We start from the raw sequence: 15,816 nt of genomic DNA on the forward strand, positions 1-15,816 counted from the left end.
GCACTGTCAAACCACTGTGAAGTGAGGTAGAGGCCAAGGAAACCAGCTCATTCAGCTGGGCTTATTTGGTATCTGCATTATCCATGTGCTGAAACTCACATGGCATGCATTTTTATGCATTTCTATGAGATGTAATCACTCCCGACAAGTTGAAATGCACTGCTTAGCAACTCACTGCTGTAGTATGAATGATAAAATGAAAGTCTATGGACTTTCATGTTACGATGTTTAATGCCCACTATGTGCAGTGCATCAAAAACTCACTGCAACTCACGTAGTGTGAATGAGCCTTTAACTACCTTAAGACCGTCTCACGCCAATGCGCGTGACCGTGGCGGGAGCCCCATGACCGCCTAATGCCAATTGGCGTCAGGCTGTGGAGCCGGCTACTGAAGGAGATTGCGCATCTCCTTCTTCTATCGCCGCTCGGGAGACTGTTAGTCGGCGTGATCGCTGTCTATTTATACAGTACAGCGCTGCAATCGGCAGCAGCGCTGTACTGGGGACAGCCGTGTGACACGGCTGTCCCCCTGGAGGACAAGAGAGCGATAGGCTCTCATAGGCAGAAGCCTATGACAGCCGATCACATGATTGGCCGGCTGGGGGGAAGGAGGAGATTTCTAATAAAAAACTAAAAATACACAGAAACAGTAAAAAAAAAAATTACAAAAACACAAACATAAATATTTATACAAGGGGGGGGCGATTAGACCCCACCAACAGAGAGCTATGTTGGTGGGGAGAAAAGGGGGAGAGGATCACTCGTGTGCTGTGTTGTGCGGCCCTGCAGCTTGGCCTTAAAGCTGCAGTAGCCAATTATGAAAGAAACAGCCTGGTCTTTAGGGGTGCTTACCACTGCGGTCCTAAAGTGGTTAAGGAGCCCATAGACCTAACGATTATTGGCAGATTCGACAAAGAGACAAATTTGTAATTTTGTTGATTCTGCCCATACACTACAAGCCGATTCCTGTCCGATTTCAGCATGACGTCTGACGTCGGCGCATAGTGTCTGTGACAATATGCGTCAGCAGCGTGTACGGAGAGCCGCCCGGAGCTTATGGACACCGCGCGGAAGCTGCAGAAGGACAGGTAACGTATAAAGGCACACACAGGGGCACATTTCTACATTATGGCGGATGGGGTTTTGTCGTCTCGTTCCGAAATTGGCTGCCGTACTGTCGCACACCCAACCAACCAACTTCGGCCCGACATTTCGACCATGTGACCAATTTCGGCCCCCGAAATTGGTCGCTTTGTCGATCGGGCATGCACTTGGCAGCACCAATTTTGACCCAATTCGATTATAATAATTGAATTGGATGGTCAATTGGCTGCCAAGTCACCTGATGTATGGCCACGTTTAGGCCTTAGAATTCAGCAGATGACACACTATGAGACTGCATAAAATGGGCTTAATTTCCATCACACAACGTAAAGTGCATGTAAGCATGCAAGAAAACTACATGAGCACTTTAAACTAAATGAATTGTCCTGGAGTTGAGTAAAAAAAAAAAAGGAATGATCATGCTGTTCAGTGCTTCAAAACTGTTGTGTCATAAGTAGTGTTGGGCGAACATCTAGATGTTTGGGTTCGGGCCGAACAGGCCGAACATGGCCGCGATGTTCGGGTGTTCGACCCGAACTCCGAACATAATGGAAGTCAATGGGGACCCGAACTTTTGTGCTTTGTAAAGCCTCCTTACATGCTACATACCCCAAATTTACAGGGTATGTGCACCTTGGGAGTGGGTACAAGAGGAAAAAAAAATTAGCAAAAAGAGCTTATAGTTTTTGAGAAAATCGATTTTAAAGTTTCAAAGGGAAAACTGTCTTTTAAATGCGGGAAATGTCTGTTTTCTTTGCACAGGTAACATGCTTTTTGTCGGCATGCAGTCATAAATGTAATACATATAAGAGGTTCCAGGAAAAGGGACCGGTAACGCTAACCCAGCAGCAGCACACGTGATGGAACAGGAGGAGGGTGGCGCAGGAGGAGAAGGCCACGCTTTGAGACACAACAACCCAGGCCTTGCATGAGGACAAGAAGCGTGCGGATAGCAATTTGCATTTTGTCGCCATGCAGTCATAAATGTAATACAGATGAGAGGTTCAATAAACAGGGACCGGAAACGCTAACCCATCACAGATGTTCATTGTTCATGTTACTTGGTTGGGGTCCGGGAGTGTTGCGTAGTCGTTTCCAATCCAGGATTGATTCATTTTAATTTGAGTCAGACGGTCTGCATTTTCTGTGGAGAGGCGGATACGCCGCCGATCTGTCACGATGCCTCCGGCAGCACTGAAACAGCGTTCCGACATAACGCTGGCTGCCGGGCAAGCCAGCACCTCTATTGCGTACATTACCAGTTTGTGCCAGGTGTCTAGCTTCGATACCCAATAGTTGAAGGGTGCAGATGGATTGTTCAACACAGCTATGCCATCTGACATGTAGTCCTTGACCATCTTCTCCAGGCGATCGGTGTTGGAGGTGGATCTGCACGCTTGCTGTTCTGTGTGCTGCTGCATGGGTGTCAGAAAATTTTCCCACTCCAAGGACACTGCCGATACCATTCCCTTTTGGGCACTAGCTGCGGCTTGTGTTGTTTGCTGCCCTCCTGGTCGTCCTGGGTTTGCGGAAGTCAGTCTGTCGGCGTACAACTGGCTAGAGGAGAGGGAGGATTTCAATCTCCTCTCTAAAGTCTCCACAAGGGCCTGCTGGTATTCTTCCATTTTGACCTGTCTGGCTCTTTCTTCAAGCAGTTTTGGAACATTGTGTTTGTACCGTGGATCCAGAAGGGTATAAACCCAGTAATTGGTGTTGTCCAGAATGCGCACAATGCGTGGGTCGCGTTCAATGCAGTCCTAGGCCGAAGAGGTCATAGCCTAGGGTCACAAAACCTGTTTATAGGGCAATTTCAATGGTGGCGAGTCTGACGTACATAAATCGCAGCAATGGCCGTTAGCAACGTCTGAATCTCACGAAATGTCTCATGCAGGTAGAAGACATATTGTTAGACTTGGGCTCCAAAGATGGGTTCCCTACATCTCTGCAAACCAGAGTTACAGGGCTCCAAATTTGGTAAAATCCCCCATAGGCTTTCATTGGGCCTCCTATTTACAGTTCCAAAATCTCACATCTTTTCAAAGGGCAATTACTCAGCAGTGGCAAATTTTCTAGCATTGTAGGGACCCTTAGGGGGAACATGACTGGTGAGTTTCGGGCCCCTAGGCCAAAGAGGTCATAGCCTAGGGTCACAAAAACCTGTTTATTTGGGCTATTTCAATGGTAGTGATGGTGACGTACATAAATCGCAGCAATGGCCGTTAGCAAAGTCTGAATCTCACGAAATGTCTCATGCAGGTAGAAGACATATTGTTAGACTTGGATTTCAAAGATGGGGTCCCTACATCTCTGCAAACCAGAGTTACAGGGGTCCAATATTGGTAAAATCCCCCATAGGATTTCATTGCCTCCCTATTTCACTTTCCAAAATCTCACATCTTTTCAAAGGGCAATGGCTCAGCAGTACCAAATTTTCTAGCATTGTAGGGACCCTTAGGGGGAACATGACTGGCGAGTTTCGGGCCCCTAGGCCGAAGAGGTCATAGCCTAGGGTCACAAAAACCTGTTTATTTGGGCTATTTCAATGGTAGTGATGGTGGCGTACATAAATCTCAGCCATGGCCGTTAGCAACGTCTGAATCTCACGAAATGTCTCATGCAGGTAGAAGACATATTGTTAGACTTGGATTCCAAAGATGGGGTCCCTACATCTCTGCAAATCAGAGTTACAGGGGTCCAAAATTGGTAAAATCCCCCATAGGCTTTCATTGGGCCTCCTATTTACCATTCCAAAATCTCACAACATTTCAAAGGGCAATGGCTCAGCAGTGGCAAAACTCACCAGTCATGATCCCCCTAAGGGTCCCTACAATGCTAGAAAATTTGGTACTGCTGAGCCATTGCCCTTTGAAAAGATGTGAGATTTTGGAAAGTGAAATAGGGAGGCAATGAAATCCTATGGGGGATTTTACCAATTTTGGACCCCTGTAACTCTGGTTTGCAGAGATGTAGGGACCCCATCTTTGGAATCCAAGTCTAACAATATGTCTTCTACCTGCATGAGACATTTCGTGAGATTCAGACGTTGCTAACGGCCATTGCTGCGATTTATGTACGTCAGACTCGCCACCATTGAAATTGCCCAATAAACAGGTTTTGTGACCCTAGGCTATGACCTCTTCGGCCTAGGACTGCATTGAACGCGACCCACGCATTGTGCGCATTCTGGACAACACCAATTACTGGGTTTATACCCTTCTGGATCCACGGTACAAACACAATGTTCCAAAACTGCTTGAAGAAAGAGCCAGACAGGTCAAAATGGAAGAATACCAGCAGGCCCTTGTGGAGACTTTAGAGAGGAGATTGACATCCTCCCCCTCCTCTAGCCAGTTGTACGCCGACAGACTGACTTCCGCAAACCCAGGACGACCAGGAGGGCAGCAAACAACACAAGCCGCAGCTAGTGCCCAAAAGGGAATGGTATCGGCAGTGTCCTTGGAGTGGGAAAATTTTCTGACACCCATGCAGCAGCACACAGAACAGCAAGCGTGCAGATCCACCTCCAACACCGATCGCCTGGAGAAGATGGTCAAGGACTACATGTCAGATGGCATAGCTGTGTTGAACAATCCATCTGCACCCTTCAACTATTGGGTATCGAAGCTAGACACCTGGCACAAACTGGCAATGTACGCAATAGAGGTGCTGGCTTGCCCGGCAGCCAGCGTTATGTCGGAACGCTGTTTCAGTGCTGCCGGAGGCATCGTCACAGATCGGCGGCGTATCCGCCTCGCCACAGAAAATGCAGACCGTCTGACTCAAATTAAAATGAATCAATCCTGGATTGGAAACGACTACGCAACACTCCCGGACCCCAACCAAGTAACATGAACAATGAACATCTGTGATGGGTTAGCGTTTCCGGTCCCTGTTTATTGAACCTCTCATCTGTATTACATTTATGACTGCATGGCGACAAAATGCAAATTGCTATCTGCACGCTTCTTGTCCTCATGCAAGGCCTGGGTTGTTGTGTCTCAAAGCGTGGCCTTCTCCTCCTGCGCCACCCTCCTCCTGTTCCATCACGTGTGCTGCTGCTGGGTTAGCGTTACCGGTCCCTTTTCCTGGAACCTCTTATATGTATTACATTTATGACTGCATGCCGACAAAAAGCATGTTACCTGTGCAAAGAAAACAGACATTTCCCGCATTTAAAAGACAGTTTTCCCTTTGAAACTTTAAAATCGATTTTCTCAAAAACTATAAGCTCTTTTTGCTAAAAATTTTTTCCTCTTTTACCCACTCCCAAGGTGCACATACCCAGTAAATTTGGGGTATGTAGCATATAAGGAGGCTTTACAAAGCACGAAAGTTCGGGTCCCCATTGACTTCCATTATGTTCGGAGTTCGGCCATGTTCGGCCCGAACCCGAACATCTAGATGTTCGCCCAACACTACACGTGACCCGTTCGGCCAATCACAGCGCTAGCCGAACGTTCAGGTAACGTTCGGCCATGCGCTCTTAGTTCGGCCATATGGCCGAACAGTTTGGCCGAACACCATCAGGTGTTCGGCCGAACCCGAACATCACCCGAACAGGGTGATGTTCTGCAGAACCCGAACAGTGGCGAACACTGTTCGCCCAACACTAGTCATAAGTCGCAGCATTACACCACCAAGTCATTTTGAGAGAAGTTAGGAATGATATGGAGCAGTTCAGACCTGTGTGATCTCTAAGGCCAAGTTCCCACTGAATCTGTTGGGACGCATGTGCAGCACATCTCAATAGATTTATAAAAAATAGCCTTTCCCAGTGATGTGTATGTTGCAATGCAAAGTAACACATTGCAATTTATTTGAACACAGGTATAAAGTGGGCCATGTTTAGTAACGCCAGATTTGCTTGTGTTCTTACAACAGAATCTGATGCACCACGGTGGATGCGCACAGATGTGTATGTGCCCTTTGTGGGGATATTGCATCACCTAGCTGTTGCTTTTAGAGGTTTCCAGAACGTAAAGTCATAGGGCTTGATTCACTAAGACAAATAGCATGCCTTATCAGAGTAGCATAGTGAGCCCTACGAACCCGCAGGGGCTCAGGGCAGGGCGAGTGGAGCTCTTGTCATTGCCAATTAGCAGGCATAAGTTCCCTATGCTACTCAGATAAGGCGTGTTAACTATGATAAGGCGTGTTAACTTTGATAAGACATGCTATTTGTCTTAGTGAATCAAGCCCTTAGTAAGATTTGAGATTGAAAAATGATAAACGTTTAAATACGCCTGCATATGTATTTGTAGATAATTAGATGCAAACATTGCAGAAAAGAAAGTATTACAAAACATATATACACAAACATTAAAGAGAATCTGTATTGTTAAAATCGCTCAAAAGTAAACATACCAGTGCGTTAGGGGACATCTCCTATTACCCTCTGTCACAATTTCGCCGCTCCTCGCCGCATTAAAAGTGGTTAAAAACAGTTTTAAAAAGTTTGTTTGTAAACAAACAAAATGGCCACCAAAACAGGAAGTAGGTTGATGTACAGTAATGTCCACACATAGAAAATACATCCATACATAAGCAGGCTGTATACAGCATTCCTTTTGAATCTCAAGAGATCATTTGTGTGTTTCTTTCCCCCATGCACTGAAGTTTCAGGCTGCTCTTTTCTTCTTGCAAACAGCTTTGCCCTTGTCTGTAATTCCTCAGTATGTGAAAGCCCAGCCAGCTCAGAGGACGATTTATCCAGCTGATTAGAGCAGCTTCTCTCTTCTCTCTTATCTAAATAACACACAGGCAGTGTGCATAGAGGGGCCATAAAGGGTGAGTTCATAGCAGAACCACAACACTGAAGAACTTGGCAGCCTTCCAGACACAGGCCGACAAGTCTGACAGGGGAAAGATACATTGATTTATTACAGAGACTGTCATAGTAGAAAGTGCTGCAGTAAGCTAGAACACATTAGAATAGCTTTTGAAACATGTAGGATGATAAAAAACAGGATGCAATTTTTGTTACGGAGTCTCTTTAAGGCTACTGTCACAATGCATCTGTGGGAAGGAGGCATTTTGGCCGCGAGGGTGTCAGGCACACTTCAGCAGTATCATTGGCTGTAATATAAAATTACAGTTATGGTGCGCCAGGGTGTTTGATTCTGTCACGACATTTGGGGAATAGCGCGGCCTTTGGGAAGTGTTTGGGAATCAGCGCAGAGTAAGAGTAGGTTATTAGGTGCTGGCTTCAGCAAGTGTATTAGCGAAAAGGCTTAGCAATGGCGAGATTTTGATAAAAAGTGCCAGCTTTTGGAAATGTTTAGGAAGTGGTGGCAGGTTAATGGTAAGCGGCACAGGTTCAGTAATTGTTCAGCAAAGTGCAGAGAGGGATTGTTAAGTGGTACCAGCTTCACCAATAGTTGTGGTACAAGGTTCAGCAAGAAATGGTGAGCGATCATTAAGTGGATTCCACTTCGGGAGTATTAGGCTTAGGGGGAGGATGGTAAATGTGACAGGGCAGGGTTGGGGGATTATAGTGATCGGCTTCTCAATGGTACCCTACCCTAAAGATTTACTGCAAGTGTAGCCAAATATTGGTAACAATATGTTACCGTTATTCAAACTATTAAGAGTTTGCGCCCAAATTCTTTTGGGCATTGTGTGTATCTAACTTTTTCATACCATTGCGTTGTGATGACATTTTTCAGGAGGCTCAATGCTATGTGCACAGTGTGAAAGTAACCTTAATACTTCTACCAAAATATATATGTTTCAAGAGGTTACACCTATATGTATTGCTTGTATGGTGGGAAATGGGGGGGGAGGGGCAGGGTAAGTATCAAAACAAAGCTACACAAACACACACATAATTATTTAGTCTCTCGATTGTTGTTTTCTTTAAAAGTAAATTTAGTCTTTATACAAAAGCTAGTTAGATGTCTAGCTGATGTCTCCAATGGCCACGTACCATTACAAATTGTCATTTCTACTATTCTGTCAGCTCCATATACAGGATGTAGGCATTAGATCTGACTAGAGCTAGTTAATTTTCATATCTATTTGCCACATTTGTGTAAAGTCACTATAAACAGCATCTCATATACTGTAGCTACAAAAAATATTTTAATGTTCTTGGTCATTTTAATAATTAATCAAAGCTTATTTTACATCTGTAGACTACCATTAAACAATCCTAAGATTGAAAATAAAAATTCTACCAGCTACAAAGTGCTCATTGCATCTGAAACACTTCTGTTGCTTAATGTGATTGCCTGAAGCAGCAGACTAAGCAAAGCTCCTGTCTTAATTAGAGATCTCTAATGTTATTTGAATATAAGTCACCCTGTGGTCACACCATATAGATTAATGGTATGCTATTCAATTTATTCTAGCTGTTACAAACAGCAGTGTGCTAAAGTGGATGCAGGCAAGTAGATCTATTGCTAAATATTATAGAGTTCCGACTTTCCTTGTGGCTAGCTAGGTCTAAATACGACATGTAATTATTCTACAACCTAATGAGAGCTTTCACAATTCAAATCAAAACATGTAAAAAAAAAAGGAAATAAGAAGATTCTGACAGCGAATTTCCCTTTATTTATGAACACTTTTAGCCAACATGTAGATTTTCATTCCCAAGTTAGAATCCCGGCCAGGACACTATTATTGTTATTTAGTATTTATATAGCTATAGTCATATATGTATCATGTAGTGCAAGAGTGCTATCCACTGAGCCAGCATACTGCTGACACTATGCACGGTTCAGCAGGCTGTGCACCGGAAAAGTCCTGTAATTGTAGTCTTACCCTCCCGAGTTTTTAAACGATATTCTTCCTGGGCGGCAGTTTTAATCACTATCTGCTGGAGGTATTAATGCTCCCTGAACAACTCTAGAGATTGAAATAATTCCCCCATTTGGGGATAACAAATGGTATGCTAAGCCAACTAGAAAAATGATAGGCTATATGACAGTGCTGACAAACTTATCTTTCAGGGGATGTAAAGGTATACTGCAGCTTGCTACACCCATAAAAACACCTGAAGGGAAAAAAAGTGCCTTATGGGGTACTCCCCTTCGGAAGGGCGAAGCCTTTGGATCCTAAAGAGGCTTCCCTGTGTTTCCAGCATTGGAATCCCTGAAAAAAAGAGCTTGTCAACAGCTCGCGCATAAGAAATAGCAAGAACCCACTCGAACTCCAGTGGAAAAAGCCAAGCCTGATCGGGTCCTTGCTATTTCACAAGCGGGAACCATCTGCACTAGGGATGCTCATTCGGATTCCGCAGAATCAAAATTTCTGCATTTGCAATCGGAAGTTGGAAATCAGAAAACGGAACTGAAATCTAATTAAGGCTACGTTCACAGTGGGGTGTTATTGTCCTGCGTTATAAAGTCATAATGCATAACGCAGGTTACCGCACTGCAATGTTAACCCTATGAGACGTTCACAGTGCGTCTTTAACAGCTGCAGTGCATTACCTCTAAACGCAGACTTTACCAGGTACAGGAAAGCACACTTTTCATTGCCTGTATGCTCCACTGTATCCACTGTGTGTGATAGTAACACAGCGTTGAGCTACATTACGACTTTTTTATTGCGTTGTAATTTTGCATTGCAGCTTTACCGCCGCATTACAAAGCATCATCCCACTGTGAACCTAGCCTTATTGCAACTCGGTAATTTTAGCCTAATCACAGAACTCCAGAAGCATTGGACCAATCAGAGAATGCAGAATTTTACTGTAAAAAAGTCAGATTACTGGGGTAATTTTAGACCAATCCCAAGGCTCGGATACTACTAAATATTCCTCAGTCTTGTGATTGGCCTAAAATTTCCGTGGTATTCAAATGACCATGGTAAAATTCTAATAACAGTAATATGAACATTTGTATAGTGCTTTTCCCCTGTTGGATTCAAAGCGCTCAAGAGCTGCAGCCACTGGGATGCGCTCAAGAGGCCACCCTGCAGTGTTAGGGAGTCTTGCCTTGAACTCCTTACTGAATAGGTACTGACCCTAACCAGGATTCAAACCCTGGTCTCCCATGTCAAGGGCAGTGCCCTTAACCAGCACACTATCCAGTAGCCACATTCTCTGATTGGTCCAATACTTCCAAGTCAACTCAGAAGTATTTAACCAATCAGAGAATGCAAAAAGACACAAAAAGACTTCTTGGAAATCTGCAATGGCAGAAATCGTAATATATCCGCAGAATCAGAAATCTGCATTCCCAGCCATCCCTAATCTGCACCTGCATAATAACATGGACCTGATTGGGCTTGGATTTTTCTGCGTGAGCCCAAGCAGGTCCATGCTATGGGCTCGATTCGGGGGTCTCGTTGCTGGATTACCCTGGCTGAGGAGGATCGAGGAAGCCTCCTTAGGATCCAGAGCCCCCCCAAGGTAAATATATGATAAGTGATAGGCTACATTCACATTGGTACATTGTGGTTGCTTTATAACGTAGCTTGCTGAACTGCATTGCCCCACCTATGCGGTGTTCACAGCACAGCAGGTGCATTGCAGTATAATGGCGTGCCGCATCATAATGCACTGCATGTACTGATGTTGGCGCTAGTCTACTTTAGCGGGACCCAGCAGGAAACCTCATCGGGAAATTCTGTTAATGTGATTGGATGGACAGCATCCTCCCAAACATTTCGGTTTCTGATAGGTTGTAGTAATCTACACTCACACTATTTGGGCAATCGCAATGCTTCGTGGTGTAGAGGGTACTGTGAGAACTGCTCCCTATGAGGTTTCCTGCTGGGTCCCAAAAGTAGACTAGTGCTCTGATGCTTTACAAATACAGCTGTTACCATAAACGTAATTTGTACAGCATTCCTGAACCCAAGGTAGAGAATTCTACTTCTAAAAAACAGTATTACTTATCTAAAAATGTTGCAAACGACTTATCTTCAAAGGTCATCTCTCCTGACGGGATCAAAGGACAACTACAGGTGATCAGTCAAACCAGCCTCAGGAGGGAAATGGCTATAATCCCCCGCACTATGTCAGCAACCGCTTTTAACAATGTCCCAGGGTTCCACTTTCAAGTTTTACTCCCGCCCAGTTTAACAAAATAAGAAATATTGGGCATGATTCACGAATCTTTTACACCTGTTTTCACCTTATCATTGTTAATTTTTAAGTTACCAAAGAGCAAGAATATAATATAATTAAGGTAAGAAATGTACGGTAATACTGAAATTAAGTTAATCAGGAACAATTTACTTTGAGAGATTATTTTGCTTGTAAATGCACAGAAAGGTTATTTTTATCAATTAGGTGATAAATAAGGCCTCTTTTCCATGGACAGTTGAACTGTGTGCTCAGCAAGCAGTTACCAGGCAGCAGTGAGTAGTTATCAGGCAGCAGCAAGCACTTGCCAGGCAGCAGCAAGCAGTTGTGAGAGTTTTAGAGGCATTTCGCTGCCTATCAACTGTCCGTGGAAAAGAGACCTTAGTCATTTATGAGAAGTTTTGTGAATAGTGACATTGTGGGGCATTTTTATCAAGGCTGGATTTTAGGCCTCTTTTCCACGGGCCGTTGAACTGGGTGCTCAGCAAGCAGTTGCCAGGCAGTGAGCAGTTACAAGGCAGCAACAAGCAGTTGCAAAAGTTTGAGAGGCTTTTCACTGCTTATCAACTGCCCATGGAAAAAAGACCTAAATCAGAAAACTGAGGTAAAAATTAAACAAACGGTCAGTGAAGCCAGTTAAAATTCTTGCTGTTGTCAACAGCTGAAAACTGATTGGTTATAGAATGAGTGGAGGAACTTGCAGCCGATTCAATTAATTATCTGTAGAGATGGTCATTGGTCAATGAGATGGAAATAATTCTGCCTTGAGTGCAAATTATATGCAACTTGAAAATGGCCCAAGCAAACTAATTTCTTGCCAATTTTATTTTAATTTCAGGTTGCTTACAATTTGCATGAAATGTGCATGCATGCCAGAATTATCTGCATCTCTTTGACCAACTCTAGAGACTCATCAGCCTTTCCAAATCTACTTAGCCTCATGCAATGTTCCCTCAGCCCAGGTGAATTCTACTTCCAGTGGAATAAGATACGCAGCTACTGTGGTTCAGGTGACCCAGTGAGAAAGTCCATAGGGAACAGTTCTCCAATCACAGCAGTGGGCTCTATACACTAAGGGCAGTTCGGGAAAATTATTTTGGTTGGTAAAACACTGCATTCGGTATTTTACACTTTTTTTCCCCAAATTCACTAAAGATCTTCTGCATGAGGCAGAATTTTGGTAATTTACTGAACAAGCATGCCTCCATTCACATAAGCCCTGCTCGGTAAGTGTCATTTACCAGCCGTGTAGCAGGTCAGTGGTAGGCAGGGAGCTGTGTGTAGTCAGGGATTTCTGTCCAGTGCACCTCTGACATCCCTTTAGATGTGCTGCAGCCACCAGGGGGAGCTCTTCTGCATGCCAAAATACAAATTTTCACAGTGATGCAGAAAAGCCTCAAAAAATGTCACCTTCCTCTGCTCTGTGAGAGTGAAGACCCACCCGATACCCTGTTAAATCAAATCGCCATGAGAAATAGGGCTGTGTAGCACGCGTACGTTAAAAAGGGGCGATGGGAAAAAAGGGCGCCGGGTTTTTAACGGTAAACATGGATTACGTTTAAAAATGTATTTCGTTTAAAAGTAATGTTTTTAAACGTTATAAATCATTAAATAATGTGTATTAAATTGGCAATTGTAAAAACGTTAATCTTTCGTTTAAATAATGAAACGCATAATAACGTTTAAATTTTTTTTTACTAAGTAACCCTCCCTGTACCTACCCCTAACCCCTAGACCCCCCTGTTGATGCCTAAACCTAAGACCCCCCCTGTTGGTGCCTAAGTAACCCTCCCTGTACCTACCCCTAACCCCTAGACCCCCCTGTTGGTGCCTAAACCTAAGACCCCCCTGTTGGTGCCTAAACCTAAGACCCCCCTGTTAGTGCCTAAACCTAAGACCCCCCTGTTGGTGCCTAAACCTAAGACCCCCCTGTTGGTGCCTAAACCTAAGACCCCCTGTTGGTGCCTAAACCTAAGACCCCCCTGTTAGTGCCTAAACCTAAGACCCCCCTGTTGGTGCCTAAACCTAAGACCCCCTGTTGGTGCCTAAACCTAAGACCCCCCTGTTGGTGCCTAAACCTAAGACCCCCCTGTTGGTGCCTAAACCTAAGACCCCCCTGTAATTGTTTTCGTTTAAAAATAATGTAAAAAAAAAAAAAGTAAAAAAAAAAAAGTAATGTTTTTCGTTTAAAAATAATGTTTGGGAAAAATATTGTACTGGTTTTCGTTTAAAAATAATATTTAAACATGTATAAATCATTAAATAATGTGTAATCATGAGAAACAGTAACAAAACATTAAGTCTCCGGGCGCCGCTTTTAAAACGTTAGTTTTCTCCGGCGCCCTTTTTTCCTACCGGGCGCCCATTAAACGATATTTATTATAGAAGTGAATGGCGGCGCCCGATTTGTCCACTAGCCTCAGGCGCCCGAATTTACTGTTTCCGTGTAGCACTCCCTATTGGCTGCCTTGCTCTCCCTAAAGACTGTCTGTCAAAGTTACCGCACAGAGAGTGCGAGTTATCAGCTGCTATGAGCTGGAGAAAAACACCGAACACTTTTGCCCGGTTTACCGAATGCAGAAATCTTTGTGAATTGCAATTTCTTGACATTTCCTGCGGCAATTACCTCACTAGCCGGTAATATTAATTTTCTGTGTGGTAATAAGTTTAGTAAATTGTAATTTGGGAAGGTGATCAGTAAAATCAACTGTTTTCTGCATTACTGAATGCGGTAATGCTTAGTGAATAGAACCCAATGTCTGCAACTTTAAGTATTCGAATGTACCGAACAGTGTGGATGTATTATTACTTCAACCTAGCTGAAAGCTAGTAGTTCTAGAAGGTGCTGTGCAGCCAATCATGATAGCGAAATTTCTCTGTGGACTTTCTCACTGGGTCACCTTAACCATAGTAGCTCCCAAGAAACTGCTGCAAAGTCAAAATATATAGCGAGTGCTTGCTATAATAACGTTCCCTTTATTGTTTCTGTATGTGTTATTCCAACAGTATGCTTGTCAAAGACTTTAATGCACTGCGGCACATACACAGATTTTTTTATTCTTTTTATTGTGTGTAAACTTTTCATTTGCCCATTCAGCGTAGTGGTTAGCACTCTCGCCTTGCAGTGCTGGGTCCCCAGTTCAAATCCCAGCTAGGGCACTATCTACACAAAGTTTGTATGTTCTCCCCATGTCTGCATTGGTTTTCTCCAGGCACTCTGGTTTCCTCCCACATACCAAAAACATACAGATAAGTTAATTAGCTACCCCCTAAAAAAATGGCCCTAGACTACAATACATACACTACATGACAGATACATACATAGACATATGACTATCATAGGGATTATTAGATTGTGAGCCCCTCTGAGGGACAGTTAGTGACAAGACGATATACTATGTACAGCACTGTGGAAGATGTCAGCGCTATATAAAGACTAAATAATAGGCTAGGTTCATAGTGGGCATTGGGTTCCCTGTAAAAGCAGCCACGCAATGGGAAACTCGCACTGCACATTATCCACAGATTATGTTGTATGCATTAAAGCATACAGTCAAAAGTATTTCACTTTCACAGTTAACGCATGCGTTTTGTGGTAACACACTCCATGCAGTGTGTTGGGATGATGCGCGTCACCCGCCGCACTGTGAATGTCACACAGGTGGTGCAGAATGCTGCATTTCAAAGTGGCCAATATGCCACATCGCAACACACCACTGTTAACGTAGCCTTAGCCTATAATTAAAAAACAAACAAAAACCTGTTTATTCCATTTATAAATTATGCATTTTGTTTATTGTGTGTGTTCATCTGTACTTCACACAACAAAGCTGCTACCCATACAGCTGCAAAAACGCTTGGTCACATTCCTGCAATTAAAGCCCCTAACGCTATATAATTTTAAGGATGATGCTGCAGATAAATACCACATATAAAGTAAATGCAAATGTGCTTCAGACAAATCTGCTTTTCAGTAAACTGACACCATGATCTGCTGTTAAAAAGAAGACTACATAATCAGTTTCATGTCATTTATTGAGGCCTGCAAGCCTTGATAAAAAGATCAGCTTAAAACGATCAGCTTTCAGCTGCAGCGCTCTCATAACTTGCTGTTGCATGTGTGAAATGTGTTTACCTCCAATCCTGCTGTATTCTTTTTTCCTCATGTCATTGATAGTGCCTCCATAGCCATAGTCAGAGGGATCTGCACAGAGTTTCTGAAAATAAGAAAACGAGAGGAGTTCTTCCACTGTCATGTTTTTAAACTCGTTTGTCTGTTTCTGCTCCATGAAAATGTAACTAAGTCTGTAAATGAGAAACTTGTGAATCAACTCTGCAGTGGAAGTGTGTGTGAGGCGAACCAGGAAGGACATTTAACAGAGAGGGGTGGAGACTGGAGTTGACAGAAGCCTTACAAATCTTGCATAACCACATGCAGCACATGTTCTCTGTTTCACAGATCTGTCTTGGGATGTTTTGAAACAAGGAAGATTCCTGAAATAGAGTGTACGTGGTTATTATTATTTAGTATTTATATAGTGCTGCATATGCAAGAATTGATGTAAAGCATGTAATAGTCCATTAACTCAGACTCAGACATGTAACTACTTTCCTGGGATATTTTTTTTTTGTTTGTTTATACTAGTACTACATTCCTGGGCCTTCATTTACAGTA

General features: G+C 43.5%; 1 protein-coding gene across 1 annotated transcript in view; it reads right to left on the minus strand.

The window, feature by feature from the left end:
• Window positions 1-15,491, minus strand: part of MOCOS (molybdenum cofactor sulfurase) — a 424,598-nt gene extending 409,107 nt beyond the window's left edge. Inside the window, exon 1 of the mRNA XM_068236674.1 lies at window positions 15,277-15,491. Within this exon, the coding sequence (XP_068092775.1) occupies window positions 15,277-15,430 (154 nt within the window). The 5' untranslated portion in view covers window positions 15,431-15,491. The remainder of the gene's footprint in view (window positions 1-15,276) is intronic.
• Between the last annotated feature and the right edge of the window lie 325 nt (window positions 15,492-15,816).

This window comes from Hyperolius riggenbachi, chromosome 5, assembly GCF_040937935.1.
Source record: "Hyperolius riggenbachi isolate aHypRig1 chromosome 5, aHypRig1.pri, whole genome shotgun sequence".
NCBI lineage: Eukaryota > Metazoa > Chordata > Amphibia > Anura > Hyperoliidae > Hyperolius > Hyperolius riggenbachi.